General features: G+C 40.1%; 1 protein-coding gene across 1 annotated transcript in view; it reads right to left on the reverse strand.

The window, feature by feature from the left end:
- Window positions 1–985: 985 nt before the first annotated feature.
- The window catches only part of LOC136374146 (connector enhancer of kinase suppressor of ras 2-like), a 176990-nt gene continuing 154892 nt past the window's right edge, over window positions 986–23083 (reverse strand). Inside the window, exons 18-25 of the mRNA XM_066339365.1 lie at window positions 22862–23037; window positions 21399–21472; window positions 15902–15973; window positions 5689–5759; window positions 4864–4967; window positions 3045–3552; window positions 1912–2111; window positions 986–1238 (exon numbers count right to left, since the gene is read on the reverse strand). Of these exons, the coding sequence (XP_066195462.1) occupies window positions 1023–1238; window positions 1912–2111; window positions 3045–3552; window positions 4864–4967; window positions 5689–5759; window positions 15902–15973; window positions 21399–21472; window positions 22862–23037 (1421 nt within the window). The 3' untranslated portion in view covers window positions 986–1022. The remainder of the gene's footprint in view (window positions 1239–1911; window positions 2112–3044; window positions 3553–4863; window positions 4968–5688; window positions 5760–15901; window positions 15974–21398; window positions 21473–22861; window positions 23038–23083) is intronic.

Raw genomic sequence — 23083 nt, forward strand, 5'->3', positions numbered from 1 at the left:
GACATTACATAATTTTGAATAATTAACTCAGCTATAGATGTCAGACTATCACAAAATGTAATCAATTAGTTCAGGAGTTTTTTTTTAGCTTCATTCTCATGCTTTTTTTTTAAATTTTGTGACTCACAGTCATGTGTCACTTAAATTCACAGTGAAGAAATGATGAAAACCTGCAGTATGTACCTTACTCAGTGCAGATGTTTTGTTTTTTTTCTTTCACCATGAAATACTTCAAATTCTATTAAAACCAGTTTAATTTGCAGCATTAGTGAACAACCAATATTGTTCTACTTGTATCTTGCCTCTGTGCCAAACCTGCTTGCTTGTGTTCCTTCATTTAAAGGCAGGCACAGCATGTTACAAACACAGTATTTAAATGGCATGTACAGAGTGCCCATAGGGCCAGACTGGGATCTATTTCTTAGATGTACAGTGTACATTTTAAGGCACACTATAGGGATTGAGTTTACATTTTGATAACTCTGTCCTTTTATTTGCAAAGATGGTCACTACCTGGAAATGTTGCGAAAATAAATGTTCATCTCTAAGAGTGGCCAATGTATTCATGTCTTGGTTTTTTATATTTTTTTCTCCAGAAAAAATGTGTGAAAATGTGAACTTTAGGGCATTTTAAAAGGAAATGTCAACTACCATGTTACATTTTATATACATAGATATGTATTTTTATATATATCTAAATATATAAAATGACTGTAGGAGCTCATACTATAAGCTGAGTTTTAGTACAGTACTTTAAATATACTGGTATTTATTTTCAGTTACACTTCTGCACCGCTTCTTTCTAATGCAGAGCTTGATACGGATGGTGGTTGATAATAGCAAACAAAAAAATTCATAAAGAATATTATTGTCTTATCATGCAATGTAGTAGGCATCCTGTGGCACTATTCTCTTACCCAAGTATTTACAGTACTGCTGAGTACCTTAGCAATAAATTCACCAGTGTTTGTCTGACTGCCATCTGTCAGGGCACCCTGCAGTGACCCAGGCTGAGGCTCCTGTCACACGTGGGTCTCGATGAAGGAGTGTGTGTGTGTCAGCATTGGGGCTGAGCTTGCCAGTTCAGAGGCTCCGTTTTGAGACTTCCCAGCGGCACTGTACTCACAAATGTCCAGGAAGAACTCATAGTTCTTTAGTTTCCAATCTTTGAACTTCTTGGATGTTAAGTTTGGGTCATCCAGAAGGCTGTTGATAACTGTGAGATCCCCTTCTTTTGCCTGGCAAATTCCAGAAAGACAGAGGACAGGTCAAAATCAAATTTTGTATTTCAGCACTAAATTTCTTCTTCAACTTTAATGCCAAGTGCCAGGAAAACTACTATGGAAACTTTAATATTTACCTAAATTCAGGAACTATTACAGCATAAACTGTTTGACAACTCAGTCTGTGGCACATGCTGCATATTGCCTACACAGAATGCCAAGTAATCTCTTTTTTTTCCCCTTAAGCTGGAGAAGATGCTTGCTTTCAAGAATTTTTAGTTTCTTTGAAACTTAATTTTAAAGCATGAACAATAAAAGCATTAACAATAGAAAGATAAACAGATTAAGGACATACAGTGACATTATGGACAAGAGGGAATGGCTTTACAAGGCCAGAGGGCAGGGTTAGCTGGGATATTAGGGAGGAATTCCTGGCTGTGAGGGTGGGAAGGGCCTTTACACAGCGTGCCCAGAGGAGCTGTGGCTGCCCCTGGATCTCAGGAATTGTCTAAGCCCAGGTTGGACAGGGCTTGGAACAACCTGGGATAGCAAAAAGGGTCCCTGCCCATGGCAGAGGGTGGCACTTGATGGGCTTTAAGGTCTCTTCAACCCATTAGCACCTGTGATGCACAGTTAGGCTTTTCCTAATTTATATTCCTTACACACAAAATCAGTGATAAAGCCTTACTTTTAAAGTGCTCTTGAGGACTCGGATGTGGTGCAGCTTTTCGTTGATCACGGGGTCGTTGCACCGCTTCACAAAAGACTTGCGGAACTCCTGCTTGGTGGAGGGACGCTGCTCCCCGAAAGCTGACAGGCTGGCTTCTTCCAGAGTTCTGTACAGCTCTTGCAGACCATCTGTGATTTCTTCAATTTCTTTTATGTTTTCTGAAAGGAAAGAAAGATGTTGGGAATCCAGGGCATGCAAAAAACCCCTCAAATTGCCCTGGGAGGTCCGAGACCCTTGCCGGGACCCCAGGAAAGCATGGCCTGTGACATTAGTCCATGGGAAAAACTTCCAACACCTATGGATGAAATGAAAACAGCAAAAATTTAAACTAGATAGCAGTTTAGTTTGTCACAGGGTGAAAATTTGTAGGTTTGGGTTTTTAGAATGGAAGTAGATAGAAGCAAGATGGAGAATTTAAGTTCTTAAGTTCTTCTTCGACTCCATCTTCTGCTGTGATGGTGGCACAAAGACATTGGTAGAATGTATGTGATGTAAAAAATTACATGCCTAGAATTGGTAGTGCTTATTGCTACAAAACTGTAAATATGGCACGTTTTAAGAGTTAATTGGACTTGAAACCTTTAAAAGACCTTGAACACCAGAGCCCATGTTCTTGGCAGCGGTGTCTTTCAGCATGCTAAGCCTGATGATGGGCGGTGTGCAGACCATGAGATAAAAAAATTTAATAAACACCTTTAAAGACTGAAGCTGCAAGTTCCACTCATCTTTTTAAGCCCGGTACAGGACTTTGAAAGGAAAAAAACCCTAATTAGGGGGATCTTGGTCTCGAAATACAAGAGAAAGAAACCTAATGACAAACCTGATTGTTCAGATGAAGTCTCTAAAATCAGCAATACTGCAACTTCAGTACAATCTTAACCTATTGTTCAGTTTTGCAATTTTAGTTTTGATGAGACAAGAACATCTGCACCATCCCAAAGCTCAACTTTCAGTGCTACATCCTGGCATTTCAAGTACAAACTCCTGTGTTTGCCAGCATCCAACAGTGGTTGAACTGCTGAGAATCCTTGCTGAGAATAGTGGCAATACTTTGGATTTTAAAGTGGATCAGAACATCTCCCAGAGCTTACCTTCTGCACAGAAACTATTGTGCCTTCTAATAGGAACCTTCTCTTCCAGATCATCATCGGTCCCTTCGATGGACTTTATGCGTCCCTTCCCGCGGACGTCTCTGTTTCTGGGAAGGCTTTGGCTGCGCTGTTTCTGGGGCCTCCCATGGGAGCTGTGTCCCCTCGGACATTCCACCAGTGGAAAAGGCCCGTCCTGCTCAAAATTGTGGCGCCTCTGGACGGGCAGCGTGGCTTGTCTCCGTTTGTCCGGTGACATTCCTGGCCTGCCGCTCATGTACTCCGCCTCCGGAGGGACAGTCTGGAGGAAATGGAGCCCTGAGCTGGTTAAGGGAGTCTCTATCAGGTCCTGCCACGAGCGTCGTTCTCGGTAGGGAGGTCTGCACCCCGAGGAGTGTGTGCTGCCTGCTGCATCCTGCCGGGAGTCCTCGGCAGAAGAGTGGGAATACGTTGATTCGCTGGAAAAGTGTCGACCTTGTTTGGCGTCAGGGAATGGACTTGAAGAATTCACCTGGAAAAGATAAAAAAGCATCTGCCCATGAGACAAGATTTTGAACAGAGCCAAGAAAATGACTGTAGTGTGAAACACTGTATGGTATCTAGTAATCAGATGGACTGATGGGTTTGGTTTGGCGTAACATGAACCACTGTAAACAGAAGAGAATTAGCAGTGACAACTTTCATACAGGCACTCTTTTAACCACTCCCTATTCTTGTTTTGCACATTCTCTGCCCACAAGCAACTCCTGATTGAAAGAAAAGTGTAGCACTGGTGCAGGTTTCCTGAAGACCCTTCCAGCTTACACTCAGTCCAGCTGAGGACAGTGGAAGTCTCCAAAACCATAATTGGATTTCCTTTCTTTTTTTTAGGGGCCAAACAGAAAAAAAACCAAAATGCAAACCCAAACAAAAAAAAAAACTTCAGCACCCAGGAACATTTTTGGCTGGGGGACTGTTGAACTTGTGAAACGATTTGAGTGAATTCTGCCGGGTCTGTGTATTAATTCAATTCAAAACAAAGAGAAAGGCAAAAATGTGGAAAAACAGAAAGGGAGGGGCTTAACCTGTGTCCCAGTTGATAAAACAGCATCACATGGGTGAAAATCAGTCTGAACTTCACCCATGTGATGCTGTTGTCTCAGTCACTCTTTCTTTGGTTCTGGCTGTGTGAGGATCGTGTCATTCACGCTGAAGAAAAATCTGAAAGAAAAATAGAGAACAGTCCTATCTGTGCTTAGAGCCATAGAATAATTATCATAATTGCCTGTGTTTTGTCTAATAGAAATGTTCTATTTGCAATACTGTCATTACCATGGTATTGTACAGAATGTAAAAAAAACCCCTTTCTTAGAAAGATTTGTTCTTGAAGAAATAACTAAAGTATGATTACTGTGTGAATGGAGCTGATCTTAATCTCTAGCATCCAGTATCCAATATTCATAGTTGAAAATCAGTCTCAATAAATACAAACTATCTTATCTACCACATTCTTTTCATATTCTGCAATGAAGGTAAAATTTGAATATTCTGTTGCTGTTATGATGTGTAATTTCACCAGTTCTACAAAAAAAGGTCATATTTCCAGTCTGTTGACAGATCTGTGTCAGGAGACATTTACCTCTCCTTCCTTTCTAACTGATTTGTTATGGAAAAATCCAGGTCTTGGCTCATGAGGAGCAGCAGTAGTTTTATTTTTACAATCACATCCAGCTTTGTTCTGCCGCCTTTATGGTGCTTAAATATCCCAGGACAAGGGAAGTGCAAGTCAAGGCACAGAGATGTTTTTGGTGACCTAGGGGCACATGCAGTGTCTGTGACTCACTGAGGGTGTGTGGTGGTAGGTGTCACACAGCGTGGAGGAGCCCTCCTGCTTCAGGGTCAGAGAGCCGTCGATGTCATCCTGGTCGCTTTCACTCCAGTAATCTGCTGACAAAGCATTCCAGGTTTCACTCGGGTGCTTTTCCACAAGCAAGCAGATCCCACATTTTAACAACATCCTTCCATGGCAAGGTAAACATTCCCCAGTCACCTGCAGGGCTCGGCAGCCACTCAGGAATGGGCTGTGGAAAGGTCTGGCACCTCAAACACACAGGGAGTGCAGGAACCTCCAAATGCTTTAGGGAAGTGTTACAGAAGGCAGCTTGGGCACCTGACTCCCACTGCACATAAAAACCAAATTTGAAACACAAACCTCATTCCACAAGCCTGAACACTTAATTTCAGTGGGCATAACAGGTTCCACTGTGGGTACTGGGGAAAGGGCAAGGCTAGCACCTGAGCTCAGGAGGTTCAAACAAATATTGCTGAACTGCACATTGCCCTGAGTCTGTGATGTCTGATTTTAGGGGCATGAACGTCCCCGAGGGCTGGAATCTGGGAGATCATACCTCACCCTGAACACTGCATTCTCCTTATCACTCATTTGAAATATTTCTTAAAATTATTGCTCAGGCTTTTATTTTCTTTGGTGGTGGCACCAATAAATGTAGTCCTTCAAGGAAATGTATTCTTATCAAAATTGATATTTTAAAAGGTATGCCCATATGTTGATAAAGAAGTCAGTTATGACCTCTCCAGCTTTATTGAAATACTGAACAGATTTTTAGTGTCTGCTCTCTTCTCGTAATTATAATCACTGAAGCATTACCTTCATCTGGGTGAATATCCTTGTCATCAGGTGTGTAACCAATTGCTGCGAGACCCAAACGATTCATCCATCTAATGGAACGATAAAAATGAGGAAGATAAAGAGAGGTATTTAAAAGGAGCATGTCATGGAAATCTAAAGGCATCTACATCCTTGACATCTGAAAAAGTCAGTTACAGCACCTAGTGCAGAAAGGCTGTTAAACCCATGATTCAGATATGTTGGGTGGTTGATAAATGGGAGTGAAGGATTTATCTCATTTATTCTGATTGCTGTTTCTATTTGTTTAAAGAACTTGCCTGAATTGCCAAAATACTAGAAAATAAAATGGAATTATGATAATTATTGTCTGAAAACCTGTGTTGGGAAATAGTAAGTTATATTAAACTTGTATCCTCCAAAAGCTGAAACATTCTATGGCAGTTTGGTTATTTGCTAGTCTGGATTCACAATGCTGATGATACGAGCATTTAGTGTTGTTGAGCTGTGATATAAACATTATTTTCCCGAAATCTGTTTAATACAGGCTTCTGGGCTTCTAAAACAAGGCTTGGTAAATTGCGAGTACTTCAGTATTTGCATTTGGCATTGGATGTGCTAGGTTCTTTTTCTTGTCCCCAAATTATTTGGTTTGATAGAAAATAAGAGTCTTTACTTTATTAGAAAAATATTATGGTTTATTTTGGGGAAAACACCTTTTGGGTTTTCTTTATGTAAAAATTACTGGATGTTTATTCAATATATATAATTGAAAACCTAGGGGAAAATAAAAGAAATTAACACACAGAGGGAAAAGTCACTTCTTAATGTTCAGCAAATGGAAAATAAAGAATTATCTTATTTTCAACTACAAGGAGATGAAAAAACCCTAATAGTGACATCTATAATGCCTGGGATGTTTTTAACCATTCTCTTCCTCGGTGACTAAATTCTTAATTATGTCATTAATTTCCCAGAATGCTGATGTGAGAGTTTATCTAGAAGCAGCTCTTTTTTTCCTTTTTGAACATTTGCAACATCAAATTTACTAATAATGATTTTCTTGGTTAATGAATATTATAATTACAAAAACATCTTTCGCAGGCCTCAAGCCAGACATTAGTGAACAGTACGTGCAATATCAAAAGGACGAGTTGTTTTGCAGATTAAAACAAGAAAACTGTTCAGTGTCATTCTTTCCCACTTGTTCTAGAAGAGAAAAAAAAAAAAAGCTTTTAAGGACATATGTGACTGTTATTGTCCAGAAAAGTGGTGTGTGGGAGATGGGAGGCACAGCAAGGAGGCAGAAAATGAAGGAAGAGTGAACTCTCCACTAAAAATAGCACACAGTTCAGCACGTATTGATCTCCTGGTCTCAGCAGCTCCGCAGAGGCTCCCAGCAATGATCTTAATCTGTAATATTGGATACAGCACTGACTCACTGCACGGCCTACAGCAGAGCCTTCCATGGATCTTATGACTTTCCTAAGTAGCCAAAGGGGACAACAACGATCACTTCTTACAAGGAATTGTGAGAGGGTTTAATTTGCTTGCAAAACGATGAAAATAAAGAACTGTACAATCATATTGCTTTGCCTCTCAGTATTAAGCCAGAAGTGAGCAAATCGGAGATGAAAATGGAAGTGATGATTAGTTTTCTCAAACACCAACTGCAGGGTTAGGGCTGCTTACAGCCGTTGTTTGCATCAGCACGTCAATAACTCATCTTTATCATGAGGGAAGTACATTTAAAATGGATTAACAGATTTACAGAAGAGCTTTTGCACAGTGCTCACCAGCATCATTTCCCTCGGCAAACGGCGCCTTGATTGCCTGGCATTTGCTTCCCTTGCAAGGCACATCCTTTATTGCAGGAATGGCAATGACATCATTCCCTGCTCATTATTAAGCATTTGTATTCATCAGTTTTCCATCAGTTGTTCCCAAATTTCTAAACTCATTAGCAGTGGAGCAAAATAGTTTTAGTCATACTTTGCCATATGCCTTTGGCAATTAAGCAGGATGGCTCAGTGCCTTCAACTGAGATTCTGCTTGAGCACCAACAATAAATTAGGACTAATTACCATTTTCCAAGTTAAAACAGACACAGCCATTTGTGTGGTCAGTGCGTGGATATTTATACTGACTCAGATTTCTTGCAAAATTTCTTTTGTTGCTCGTTGTTAGTTTGAGGGTGTCAGATCTTGGAAGCATACATAGACCAGTTTGAAGTGTTAGGGTTGACCTTCTAGAGCCAGGGATGTTTTGAGGATACCCAGAGTATCAGCTTTAGGCATATGGCCTCAATGACCAAATCTGGAATTAGCTGAAGTTAATCTTCCTTCTCTAAGGCTGCTCAGGCTTTTCTCTTCCAAAGGCCAAGATCATCCCCAGCTATAGTTACAAGGACTTTCTTACCTCATTTACCACAATTCAGAGTCAGCTCTTTGTCAAGACAACATAAAGGGTTATCTGATGACATTCAGTGGCTTATCATGATAAAATCTCTTCTGATAAAAGAACTAGAATTTCCATTTTAGGTTTTGTGTTTTTAAAAAAAGCATGAGTGAATGTTTTTGAGGTTAATCAGGAGATATACAAATGGTGAGATTACAGCTCATTTTCTTACAGTTAATATTTTTTTTCCCGAGGAAATGCAAACTCAGTTCAAAAGGAACCCTGCATAAACTTGATGAATTTCCTTGATGAGCAAACCCACTTTCATTTTTCAGAAAACTGCTGTCAAGGTTATGAAAAGCTCTTTGTGGAGAGCTTAGAAAGGCAGGCAGTTGGTTCTGAACTCTGCCCTGGGTGCCCTGTGGGCAAACATTTGGGTCCAGGTGGGCTCTGGGAGCTCCTGTTAGAGATGGATATCCTGAGGGATGGAGGATGCACTCCTGCAGAGGGTCGGGCACTGCAGGGCTCTGTGTGCTGCACCTGGCCAGCACAACCCCAGGGGCTGGATGGCTGATTTGGGTTCTAGAGCTGTGCCCCAAAGGCTCTGGGACTTCCCCTTGGTTTACAAGGAGGCCTGGGCTGCCCTGGCAGGGGCACCTTTGGGATCTCACGTGCACATCCCTGTACCTTGACCCCCAGCAAAAAGCTGGGCTGCCTCCCCTCCAATCCTGCCTTTTTACCTGGATAATCTCAGCAACTCCTTCCTGTTCATAATTAAACAAGTTAACCCTAGGATTTTTCACTGAGTGTAGCCCACCCAACAGGGCATGGGGTTTGCATTCTGGATGGAAATTGTGATGACACAGACCAGCACCAAATGTCCCTTGGATCCTCTGCCACAACATTTTACCTCCAGGATTGTACAAATAAGATATTTGTATAAAATGCAAGATTAGTATATAAGATACAATCACTGTCTTACCAAGGCACTTTGTAACAACCTACAGGGGACCAAGAAGTGGGTTATTTCTTATTGCCTGTACTCCAGTGAACCAAAGGCAGGGAAAGGTGAGCCTCAAGTAAAGTCATAAAAATGCACAAGTTTTGTACTTTGTCTCAGTTAAATTTTAAAGAAGTCAGACTTGGTTATAATTAATTCTCTTGCTTACAAACAGGCACTGCTGTCATTGCTTTGGGATAAAATAGAGCTGCCTGGTAGTATTTATGTTAAATTTACTGAGATAATTCTGGTTATTACCCAGGGATTACAGCCCAGGGCCGTTTCTGAGAGTCTGGTTCTGCCCCAGGCCTGGGCTGTGATGAGTGAAGGCATCAGGGCAGTGAGGAGCTGAGGAGCTGTCCAAGAGTCAGAGCCTGACACTGAAGAGTGAATCATGCCTAAAATGCCCCAAATTGTCAGGAATTAGGAGCATATTCAGTGACGGAAACACTGGGAAATGTTAACAGAGGCCAAACAACTGGAAACGATTTCACATTGCTGTGCTCTCCTAATACTGTATTGAAAAAAGAATATGCCACTCCTCAATATACCAATTAAAAAAATGTCTGTTTCCTGGCTGTTGCAGTTTACTGCTGCTGAGCAAAGGCTGAGCCTTTTTTAGTGAGAGGTTCTGGGAGTGAAGGCAAGTAAACTTTCCACAGTGGCATCACATTTCCCCCCTGGGCTGTTCCTTTAAGTCCAGAGTGGAAAAAGGCACAAATAAAACACCTTGGACAATCTAAGTTTTGGAGAGAACTATTTTGTGTAGTGTAGGAGAGTGAAAACCAAGGGCAAGAGGATAACCTTTTTCCTTCCTGTAAAAAAGGGGTGAAAAGTTACAATTTTTAGGTTATAGTTAGAACTGTTCCATAAACCCATGGAGAAGAGGTGAGGAAGAAGGGAGTTTCCATGGCTCAGAGAAGTCTTATTTGCTAATATCCTCACTTATTGCACATACCGAGTGGCTAGTTTTAGAAGAAATCATTTAATTCAAATGAATATGTAGAAAAAATTGTATGTCCTGAAAAAGTATAAATTCAAGAGAAAAGTCCAACTATTTGTATTATTTCTCTGTGTTAACTGTTCCTTTAAAAATGAGGTCTATGAAATCCTGACACATTAAAAGAAAAAATAAATAAAATATATTTCCTATCTTCCTCGCATATTTTCATCATTAGTTCTTGCCTTTGTACACTACCTCAGCTTTGTGTTAGGAATGTTCCAGTGCAGAAATATTTTTTTTCTTCATTTTTTTGGGATTGCATCTACATTTGAGATTATTTGGTAAAAAGGAAAAATTAGAACTAAGTGGAAGTTAAATTTCACTTGAATCAAGCTATTTTTAAGTCCATTAGAGATTCCCTCTATTTATTTCACACACAGAATGTATTCAGTGCACTTTACATTTAATTTCTGATCAATTTCTGATCTTTGTATTTTTTTTTTTTTTACGTCATGTGATAATCAGATCCCAGAATTCACAGTAAAATTCTTTGCAATACACAACTAGATTCAAAAATTGATTTTGTACTTGCTAACTTCTCTGACCAGTCTTTCTTACTGAACACCTGAAAAATCAATGCATTTCCCATTTGGGTTCCTCAGGTACATTATTTTCTAAGACTATGCAGGTAATAAATTCATTTAAGAGAATAAAGGGCACTGTAATGGGGGTGGCTGAAATGATGCCTTGATTTTCCTCCACACAAAAGAAGCCCCAAACCATCTCCTGGTGAAATTTAACCCTGAGCAGATCCTTCTCCATGAGCTCATCTCTCCCTGTGTATCAGCCCCCAGCAGCCTCTGCCTCTGCTATTTGATTTGTCACAGTCTCTGGGATTTGTTAAGCAAAATCATTCATGGGATAAACTCTGAGTACTCTCTGATTTGATTATTTGACATGACTGTTGATCTTGTTTCATGCATTGTCTTCTTAGATTTGTCAGGCTGGAAAAATAGGAAAAAAGCCCAAGACAGCTTAAGAATTGACAAGTGAACCAATCTGTGCCCTCTTTGCATGTGCATCTTCTTCATGCACTTAATGGGATTTTTTTTCTTATTTTTAATATTTTTAACTTTCCTCTGTCAAACAAATGCACAATTATGCCTCTGTACTCAGAAGTCTGGTTTGGTGTGGGTGGTTTATTTTGTTCTTTTTTTGTTTGTTTGTTTCCCCCAGTGGGTAATAAACAAACAAACAAAAAACCACTTCTTTGTAGCAAATAAATTGCCCTTCTGGTACTAGCATTTTACTGTACAAATATAATCTTGTATCACAGAGAATAAAAACACACAATAACTGATAGGCTGTTATTTGATCTAGAACCAATAATAAGTCCTAAGAAAATCACCAAAATGGTCACACAAACTCAATTAAATGGAACTTCTCTTTACTCACTCAAACTTTCACAAAATGGTAGGCCCAAAGGAAAACTCTGGAGAAAGAAAACTTTGTTTACAAGCAAGAGAACTGAGCTTAGCGTAGTGTAAACTATGGGTGGGTTGTTGGGGTTTAGAGGTGAATTTTTTTAAGAAATGGTGGTGACTTACTCATGAGATTGTGTGATTTCACTTCCACATAGTTTTTAAAAAATCAGCTCAAATAGGCCAAATAATGTTGTTAATTATCTGGCTAATTAGTTATTATGAAATTTCTTATTTCTATTACTTATTTCTGTTATTTCTTATTTCTGTTACTAAATCTTCAGATTTGGCAGGGTTGACTCAATATCTCCAGGATAACATCACAACATGGACTGTGACACTGCCTTCACCTCAGAGATGTGCAGGGCTGGAATCACTAAATCTGCTCTATAAAATTCAGCTGAACTGCTTGGCTCCAGAAGGCCCCTGTCAATTCACACTGCCACTATTTTCAGCAGAATTTGATTAAGTTAATTTTGAGATTTTAACTGGTGCAGATCCTGCCTCTTGCATGAGGGATCAACTCTCCCCAGTGCTGATTTGGATGGTGTTGGATAATCACAATTGTGCACTGCAAACTCCATCAGCCACTGGGGCTCAGCCTGAATGAGGGGGGAAATGGAAATTCACAAGTCTAAGGTAAATCATTCAGAAATTGTAGAAAGAAAGAGCCAGGTGACTTGCCCAGAGATGGGAGTTTGGAATATTCCAGCTCGGTCCTAGGAATTCCTGGTACAGTGTTTTGCCCTGACAGGACACAGCAGCTCCATTATCACCCTGTGCACTTCCATGAACATCATGCCTTCACCCAGTCCTTGTGCCATGCAGCTAATTCTGATCAGGAAATTGTTTTACTTGTGCTGCACTTAGGAGCTTTCATGTGAGAACAATAAATTAGAGGGCTGGCGTGGCCTCAGGCATGGATTTGAAACAAGTTTATGGAAACATAAAAGAAAAGAAAACCTGCTCTTTATGATTATTCACAACACCATTGAGAAGCTCCATTCCAGGGATTTCTGTTTGAAAAATACCTTTCCTGTTCTGCAGAATTATCTCCTGGCTTTTCATCAGGTAATGGGCTGAGAGTGGGAGCTCTGTAACAACTTGCTCAGCTCTGTCTGATAAAGAGCTGTTAAATTAGGCCAGACAGATTTGACAATCTCCTGCTCACATGTCCAGTTTGAGAGTGAAAATGTCTAATAGGGGCTCAGGCTGGAAACTTTTATTTGCTTTACATAAACTAACACCCAAGAACTTTACTTGGGTGTAAGTTCTTATAAAGAGGAGATAAAGTGCATTGAAACTGTAAAAGATGTGTTAACCCTGGCTCAACATCTGATTTGGCCAAGACCTGTCAAAGAGACCAGTGTGCCCAAATTTTAAGGGAGAAAACTGAATTAACTTTAGTAATAAACAGGATAATTTAGGGAAAGCCTTGCCTAACTCACTTGGTTATATTCCATATATAACATTAGATAGGAGATACCATAAAATTTGCTTATAATCAATAGAATTTTAATTCAGAATACTTCAATTTTGAAACAGTTCTTTTTAAAGAAATATTCTGCTATAATCTTTCAGGTCCTGGAAAATAGAGGAGTGACTCCTTTAAAATCAATCATCATTCTGTTTCAGTAGCAACTATTTGTTGTATTTCTTGAATGAATGAATGCCTAAGATTTATGGGAGTTATTAAAACTGAAAAGTTAACCCAGTTATCCAAATCAAAAGTGATCAAATTATTCAGCCTGAAATAGAAACTTTAAAAATTTAATATTTGTAATCTATGATGAGATTGCAAATGCACTGCACGGCAGACTTCAATGGCATGTAAGTTTTAAATAAAGTAGATATTATAAAACAACTGAATATTAAATTCAATGCTAATTAAAGCCATAAACAGGTTATGTGTGGTGTGGTAGGAGATGAAGCACTTCTGGGAAATAAGGCCTTTAACAAGCTTGGAGTACCAACCTAGAGATGAGCTCATCAAGTTCATTATTAATTCATTTCTAAGAACATGGCTCTGCTCATGTAAGAGCTGACAAAACAGCATGAGCATGAATTTTGCAAACCTGAGTAACTCAGCAGGCAAACTCAGACACAGCTGAGTGCCTCGGTCTGCTACAGAATAATCCATCCCTCCCCACTGAGGTCCAGCTCTTCCTTCAGCAATGTGGGGTTAAAGGCACATTAAAATATTCCAGAGTGGGAAAAAAAATTAATAAACAGTGACTCTGAAGTGAGAGTCACTAAAAAGAGCGGTTAAAACAAAAGTTGGTGGTAAAAGCAGTTGAAGAAAGGATAAAATTCTCCTCCTGGTAAATGAGGAATGTTCCTTTCCATGCCAGGACTCCTTCACTTTACAGCACGAGGGGTCTCCACTTCCATCAGCAGGGAAAATCCAGTTAAATTCTGTGCTGAGGACAGGAGTGGGAGATCCCATGCAAAGCATTTCCCCTATTTCCTCACATTATGGGGTCAGCAATTTGCCAGGAAGAGAGAGATTTGTGAAATCAGTATCTTAAACACATTTTTTCGTCTATGGATCTTGCTTCCTCATTTCAAATTTCACATAGGGTCTCTGGGAGAAGGAATTCCAGGAAGCCTGTAAGAGCTGCAGGGATGCCCAGGGACTTTACAGAGGTAGCAGACTTATCCATCATTTGGGTGGGGAGTGGATTCCAATTTCTCAGCAGGGACAGAATTGCTGAAGGGAAAATACTGCACAAAGTAGTTCGAGTAGAAGTTCACCCTTTGCCTTCTTCCCCCAAAAAACAGGGAAATGGCTCTTGTAAATGCCAGTGTAAATGATGTGAAGGATGATATGGTATGAAAAGACATGCTGGCGCCTTCCCAGCTCCTCCTGTGCTCCAAGGCCTCATTGCCATACATGCAGCTTCCTGGACTCCCCATGGAAAAATCGATGGATGTTGTAAAAGCAGCTCATTGAATGTGCATCAAGACTTCCTGGTTTTCCTTGAGTCAGAACGTTTTATGTATAATTTATAGATATGATCAATGGCACTTCAACAAACAAGGGCTACCCCAGCAGCTGAAATCAAGGGAGACCAGGCAGAGTTAAACCAACAAAACATCCTCACGTTGGTTTTGTCCAAACAAACCTGAACCACACTACAGAACTGAGCAATGGAACATTAACAACCTTGAAAAATACCTTTCAGTGAACTTATACCCTGAAAGTGTCCTTCTCCTGATAGCTGAAGCTCATCACCCTCATCAGTGCAGGATGAACACACACCTGAAGAGCCATGTAAGCCACAGAATAGAAATGTTCAATTCAACACTGATTTTAAGGCCTTACTATTCCAAAGGAAAAACCCATCAATATCTGTCTTTCCCAGCTGGCAAACATTAAGGGATGACTGTAAGTAAGAACATCTCAAAGTTTCAGTCATCTGTGCCAGGAGAGATTTAAGACTTCCCAGTATGGTGACCTTGTCCCAGGTGTCCTTGTGCTTTCCACCTCAGCTGGGAATAAACAAAATTCTGATGTAACAGGAGGAAGGGAGGACATCTGACTCTGCCTTTTGGGATTTAAGGCCCCATCCCACCTTCACCCAACCTCTGCCTTCGCCACTGAATCAGAAAGGAGAAGCACACAGTAATTTGGGTTAGAAGAGCTCCCAGGAGGTGTCTGTTCCCACACCCACCCACAGCAGGGCCAGCTTTAATGTTGGGTCAGGTTGTCCAGTGCCTTGTCCAGTCAGGAGTCTGGAATGTATTCCAAGCACATCCAAGGACATTTCAAAGCTCACTGCAACACCAAAAATGGAACTTTGCTTGCCTCTGTTCTGTGTTGGGGCAGTGATGTGGTGAATAAAATTAATTACTGCTAATGTCCTGTGTTGTTGGGGGTTGTTCTTGGGATTAGAAGGAGAATATCTATCTATATCTATATCTATATCATCTATATCTATATCTATATCTATATCTATATCTATATCTATCTATATCTAGATCTCTATCTCTATCTCTCTAATCTATATCTATTCTCCCCACCACCTGGGTGTACTCTTAGAAGCTTTGGTGTGGGTACACTGTTTAATAGATCAGAAACACTGATCCCACTAAGATTTCCGGCCTTTACCTACAAATCACCACAAGGGTGATGAACCTTGAGCCCAGTAACAAAGGAAAAAATTCTAACTAGCACAGATGAACCAACACAAGTAACTTTCCTTTGCAGAACTAAGATGTGTCATGGCAGGAAATGTCAGCAAAAGTGAGCCACAGAATGCAATGTATTTACTGAAATTAATGGAAGGCTAATTCCTGAGAACACCATGAGCCAGCATTCCATCGGGCTCCAGGAGTCTGTTCCTGTGTGAGATGAAATGTTGAAGCACCAGGATAAAGAACATCCCACAGTGAAGGGGACACATAACTCACCTGTTCATCTCTTCAAGGCAGTCGGTTGCGAAGTAGAAGCTCTTTATTTTGGGGTGACATGCTTTGAAGGCACTGTAAAAAGAGCACAGAGAATAAAACCCACCTTTTCTTTCAAACAATTTGCCTACAAATACACCAGACTGTCCTGCTCTATGATTCTTCAGCATGTTACAGGTTTCATGGGCATTTGTCATCTTCAGTCTGAATTTTGCTGCCTCAGTTTATAGATGGATTCCCCTGATCTTATTTCATCTGCATTTGTGAGCCTCATCCTTTACAAAAATTTCAAAAGCCCTTGAATGACTTAAAAAAATAAATCCTTTGGATTATCACTGATGTTCTACATCTGAAAAAATCTTGGGTGAATTTGAAAGACTTATTGAGTATATTCAAGTACATCTTAGTGGTATTCCAAAGATCAACTAAAGGAGTAAATGTTGGATTCCCCCACCTCTTCACATGTATTTAGATGACTGTTTTATGTTCTACAAAAAGAAATGCAGAGGGCTGCCAACTTGAGCTAGAAGTCACTGGAATAATAGATAATAATCAGATGGCATGGGTGATTATAATTCACATAAAAAGCTTTTTATTAATGCTTTTATGTGGTTTAATCCCTGGTCTCTCCTTTGGCTGAGCAGTTGAAAATTGCTAAGAACAATAATCAACAGTTTTTACAATTTTTTGGTGTGGGTATAATGAAAAGGAGTTTTGCTATCAAGGAAACCAGAAGGTCCCAGCATTAAAGGCTCTTAATTTGATTAGCTGGCAAATGTTAAAAAAATGCCACACTATCATTCATAACGTTTATGTTAAAATACTGACATTTATATGGTGATTACCAGATGTAAGAATTAGATTAGGAACCATTAGATGTGGAATTATGAAGAACCTGTGAGGCAACAATTTCACTATTAATAGCTTAAATGCAAATGAGTGTTTTATCAATTACTGTGACTTATTGCAGTTTTCAAAGACAACATGAAAGCTGAAGAAGCTTCACCTGGGCACAGTGATTTTTAACATGTATAATTAATACAAATGCATCCAGCAACACCTTTCCCAAAAGAAGTCTTACAGCAGAGTTTGCATTTCTGTGCAGTTTCCTTTTTCATGAGATTAGGGATGTAAAGGGTAAGGTTATCTATGCACAGAGGGTTATCATTAAATATTAAATCCCATAAAAGGAGACTGTAGAGGTACTTAAGTGTTGTTTTGTCATCTGGACAGTGATAATTTCCACTGCAGATCTTCACTGCTCTGGCTACTTGCACTTTGCAAATGAAAGCAATGAGTGACTGTGAAATCCCACACAGGGATCCTGGTGCCCACTAGATGGCACAGACTTGTTAATTATCTCTCTTTTGATCATTATATAAATGCAGTTTTAAGTACGCTCTGATCGAATTTATGCTTTCTTTTAACTGATTGGTATGATAGGATTTTAGTGCCAAGAATTCTTATTATGCTTAGTCTTCTGCTTTTTATGTGGAGCTTCTTAATCCCCATATGCCAGCTAAGTGCCAGCAACTCCAACTGCTTCTATGGAAACAGCTGTGGGTAAGAAAGGTGAAATAGTTTTGTGTGTCTTTAGACACGTGAATTAGAGCACTACATGGCACATCTTTAATTACATAGAGATTAGCAAATATTGTACTTTCAACAGAACTTCCTTACAGTGCTACATTTTTGGTGCTCAAAATAGAAAATCATGACTAAACAAACACTCCTGCACAGTTCTGTTGGTCTGAACTCTGCAACATCTGCACCTCCTCCTGCTCCACTTGCCCAACTGTCTCCCAGTGGGGCTGGCTTGGATTGGAGAGGATAAGGTGGTGGGTCTAAAGATCCTAATCCTCTTGGCTAATCCTGAGAGAATATCACATGATGGAGTTTCTGCTTGTAAATAGGATTATTTCCCTAGACAGGAAATTTAAATACATACAGGCAGTTAAATGCCAGCATCGGGGTTTCAAGTCAGTGTTAATGGGTGGAAGTCAGTGTGATAAACAGAGTTTAATTTGGCTCCACTGTGCTCCTGTAATGTGATAAAATCTATGATTAGTGGATCATTTTCTACTGGAAGGTGTCCCTGCCCACAGTATGGGGTGGAATGGGATGATCTTTAAGGTCCTTCCAGCCCAAACAAGGCTGTGATCCTGCAATTATTAGAATATTTCACATTCTCATGGGAACCCTGTCTCAGTTAAGGCAGAGAGAGGTGAAATCAGGAGTATGCAACAGGTCAGGCACTGTCTGCAGGGCTCCTGGCTCAGCACTTACAGAACTTGTGAATGTGTCATGAGACGCAGAAACAGCAAGAATTTTGTCAGGTTAAATGCTGCAGGTCTGGCTGCTTTTGCAAAGGGGTTCCCACATGCCAGGTCCCTGCAAACAGCTCTAATTGGTTACTATATGAATGTTCCTTAAAATCTTTGTCTGATACTGTGATAATTTCCTGAGATAGTGAACATTAAAGCTGCAATAATGTATTGCACTGTTAGGTATCTGCAGACTGCAGAAGAGAGATCTTTATTGCTAGGAAATGGAGATCCCAGTTCTGTGCAAACTCGTGATTTGATTGCATTGCAATTCTGTGTCAGGGCTGCAACACACAACAATAAATCCATCTTTATCTCCCAGCAGTGTTACTAAGATTGTTATCAGGGAAGTGTTTAGATACATTTCTAGCATTAGGATCTGGAGTCTCTAGGGGAACTATTTGAGATGTATAAATATGAATAATTTAGAGAAATTATATCTATATATTTACATTTGCCTTGGTTTGGAGGGCCCTAGACTGGCTGCAATAATTAAGATGTGGAGTAGTGAGTGCCAGTTTAAAGAATAATCCCTTCATCCATTGGCTGCACTGCAGCTAACACAGCCCAGGAAATTTCTTCCCTGTGGGGTGGCTGAAGGGGGCTTTGCTGTCTGCAAAGGCTGCCAAGTTCTTTTCAGAAGTCATAAAATTATGACACTGTAGTAACATTTAACATAACATAACATGTACCTTCATGTCTGCCCGTACTACAGTGACATTCGTATAGAGCTCTGACAGCACACTTGCAGTATGAAGTGCCAGAACTGTGGCATATCCTTGATAAATTTAAGACCCAAATTTGCATTAACTAGGCAATGAAAATTTTCACTAGGTGGAAATTGTTGAAGGTTCAGGCAAGGCACCAGTTGATAAGGACTAATTATACCTGTGGCTCAATTAATCTTTGTGCTTGGAGACCAGTGTCATCATGGGGCATTATAATTATCAGTATCTTTGAAAATAACACGATATTCGTGTCATGCCACAGCATACAAACTCAAATAACTATAATTTCTCATACTCTATGATCACTTTTAATCAGGGGGATGCAGGTGTTGCCTAGAAGCAGTGGAAAGTTTTCCAGTGGCAATGCAAAAAGCCTCCTTTCACAGGGACAAGGTCATTGCACGTCCAGCTATAGCCTGGAGAGCTGAACCAGCCTGAGATAATGCCATGGTTCCTGTAATAATCAGGGTACCTTCATTAAATGCATTACTGAGGCAAATCATCAAACCACACCGAATGATGCATTCAATTATCTATATTCTTGTGAAAGCTTTCTTAAGGCTATTCCGTCACTGTGAGCCATGGACATCAGGAACAGCCAGGCTGGGGAGCAGAACTCCCTATCCCACAGAACAGTGGGAGAGAGAAATCCATTAATTATCCCAGTAAGCCTTCAAATCCTTTAGTTTCAAAAGGGTTTGAACATTTCACATCAATAGCTCTGAAAATAGCCCTCTGAGATCTGAGAGGAAATCCAAACTGAATTCCAAAATGTTCTTGGTTCTGTACTGGGGAGAGCTGAAGGAAAACTGACACTGTGATTTTTGCTTTTCAGTTGAGCCACGAAATGGAGTGATGCTCACTCCTGGCCTTGTGGGAAAACACAGGAGAGGACAGCTAAGTGTTTTCCACAGGGGCTGTGGGTTGGAGCTGGCTGGACACAGCCAGGACCCCCATTCCCACATGCTGGATATACTGAATTTCACTGCCCTCTCTTCCAGTTAAAACAGTGGCTAAGGTAAGGTGCAGTTCTTGTGATGCGGGAAATACATAAATGGTAGTCCATGAAAGAGGAAACATATGGAAGTTGGGCTCAGGAAGAAAGGGAATATACTATGAACATCTTCATTATACTTTTACCTCTGGACCTGCCTCTTTTTGAAAGGATTCAAAGCCTGAAGGTTCTCAGCTTTCAGTCGTGTGCAAAGTTTTAGTTAATCAGACTTTTTCCTGTGCATATACCCTACAGAAATCCTTCCCTAAGCTGAGTTCTGAGGGATTGTGTTCTCTTGCTTTGAGGAAAGCTCTGGAAGCTATTTCTAGCTGTGCACAATGACCTTCTGTTTGATCTTGGTTAATTCACTGAAATCTGTAAAATGCTTTATATTCTAACAAAAGGGTATTATTTTTCCTGTATTTTTGTTCAATATCATTATTAGTATCTACTCATTGCTCTGAGGTATTTATAGTACTCAGTTCATGTTTGATTTCTATAGTGATACCCTCAGCTGAAAGGAGAAATAGAAGTGTAAATTGCACTGTCTTGTACGTCTCTGACACAGTAATAATATCTCCAGACAAGAACAGGCAACTGAAGAGGTTTGATTTTCTGATGAGCATATTGTAATTCATATCTTCAATATTTCTATTGTATTGTGCTCATAGTTGTAGGACTTGTTTCCTCAGACCAAAACTGCACTCAGTCATTGGAAAAGCACAGGAAAAATCCAGGATGCTTAGTTAAAAGGAGGAAAGGATACAAGGACAAATGCAAATAGTTCATGAGATCCCAGCTAAGTGCTACTCTCAAAGCATTGGAATTGTTCTGTTAAACCTGTTGATTGCAATCCCAACACTGTTTGGAAGCAGTTTCCTATGAGTGTCTGCTATTAAATATTCCTTAATTGTGGAAAGCTTTTTAGTGGAGCAGAATGTAGCAGTGGCGATATGCACACAAGCAATAATGCAGAGTTCATTTTGCATATGGAACCTAAATATTTTAGCAGCTGAGAGCAGCACAATATTTGGTATGAAATGCTCCCTCCATAACAGAGAAAATTAAGATTATGTTCACCATCCCCTGCTATGATTTCTGTTATGCTATTTCCTCTGGGAAAATACAGCCCTGCTGAACCTAAGAAAGTTTTATCTCTTTACTAAAGTATTCATAGCTTTTTGATTTACTTATTTAACTGAAGCTGTAACTGGACTATGTGGCAAGCTGGCTAAAGAGTTATTCAATTCATTTTAATCCAGTAAATGGAATTTACATTATCTCTTATAATAAAGAGAAACACTAAAGTTTAAGTGGATCTATGGTGTTATATTTACAGAATTCAAGGCTTTTTCATCAGTAACTTCCTTCTCTGGACTTTGCAAGTGTTTAGTACTACGTATAGCAAAATTCCAAGAGCAATCATTTATAAACATAATTGACACATTACTTACTGTTTTCGTCTGCATTCAATTGCTCTGTCTATCCTGAACTCAGGTAAACTAATGAATCCTTCTGCTTTTTCATCCTATTGAATGAGAAAAAAAAAAAGTAAACGTAGAAAAAGAGCACGGAATTGAAGAAGAGACAAATGAGCAGCAGCTGTTTGGGTTTTATGCAAAGAACAACTGCACAGTCAAGAAATACTGAATGTATTTTTCACATACCGTTTTTGTTATGAATTGGATTCAATTCATCACACAACGTAAATAACCTCTGTGAGGTAACTAAACTGATAATTTCTCAAAGGAGGCACAGCCATCCCTATCTCCTTCTGCTGAAGATCACAGAAAACCTTTCACAAACCCAAACACAGCACCTAAACAGAGGAGAGCTCTCAGATTCTTCACCACAAATCTCCATTTTACAGCTGTTTGGTGGCTGTCTCTCTCTAAAGTCACAGTTGTCACACCACGTGCCCTGCTGGTGGCCCCTGAGGAGCTTCCTTGGCAAGGTCACCTCTGATTAAATGGGGAGGTAATAACCAGGAAATGTACCCTGTCACTTTTTGCTTCCTTTGAAGCGATTCAGCAGGAAAAGCAGGGGGAACATATTAACACCAGGCATGTATTTTGAAAGGTACCAGCAAGGACACAGTGAGTTATGGCTTGGTTTGAGCCACATCCTGAGGCAGGGGGACACGGCCAGTGCACCCCACCTGACATGGGAAGTGTCAAACACCACAAAACCTCTTGATCAGCTGCAGCCTGAACACCCTCTTGGGCTACAAAACCCACGAAAACGGAGGAGAATTATGCTGCTAAACTCGTCCTCTGGAAGAAAATGGGAGAGGTGGAGTGAAAGATCAGTAATCAAAGACCTGGGGCTGCTGCACACGAATGGAAGAGCAGCTTTGAACCATTTTGGACTTCTCCCCTCTGTTATTTTAACTACATTTATGCAGATTGCACCAGCATAGGCCCATTGGTTTTCAGGAAAATTTCACCAAGAACAGCATTTTACACACGAGAAACTGCAAACTCCAGACTAATTCAGCAAAAAGCAAGAGGAACATCGATATAAAAATAACTTCTAGATAAAGTGATTTACCAATTCAGATTTTCACATCTGCTTCACAGAATGCTTAATTAACACAAATGATTACACTTTACATGTTTTCCCTCCCCAACTGAAACTGGGGATAGTTGAGTGTGAACACTGTGTTAGTCCAAGTAAATCTGTGGAAAAGGATTAACTACAGCCATATTCATTTCTTAAAGACTGTCATGAATATTTGCTATTTTATTAGGCTTGAAATGGACTTGGAGACTTTAAAAAAAGGACTTTCAATTGAAATATTTCCAGTTCTGGCAATTAAAGTGGCAGCTCCTCTGAGCCCGCCTTAAAAATAGACTTTAAAAGAATTATAAAGCTTAAGGTTTCATTTTTACTTTGCCCAAGCACGGCGAGTACTTACATTCTGGTTTGTGTACCAGTACAAGGAGGAATCCTTCAGAATGAACCAGTACTTTTTCCACTTCTGGGTGAAGTACCCTTTGGCATCCTTTTTCTTCCAGAGCCATCCTTCGCAGTCTCCGTGCCCCAGATCCTTGCAGGAAATGCGCCTCCTGCTCACGCTGGAGAGGGAACTCCCTGGGAACACCAAGGGGTGAGAGAGAGGGGGAAAAATGTTCCGTTT

This window comes from Sylvia atricapilla, chromosome Z, assembly GCF_009819655.1.
Source record: "Sylvia atricapilla isolate bSylAtr1 chromosome Z, bSylAtr1.pri, whole genome shotgun sequence".
Classification (NCBI taxonomy): domain Eukaryota; kingdom Metazoa; phylum Chordata; class Aves; order Passeriformes; family Sylviidae; genus Sylvia; species Sylvia atricapilla.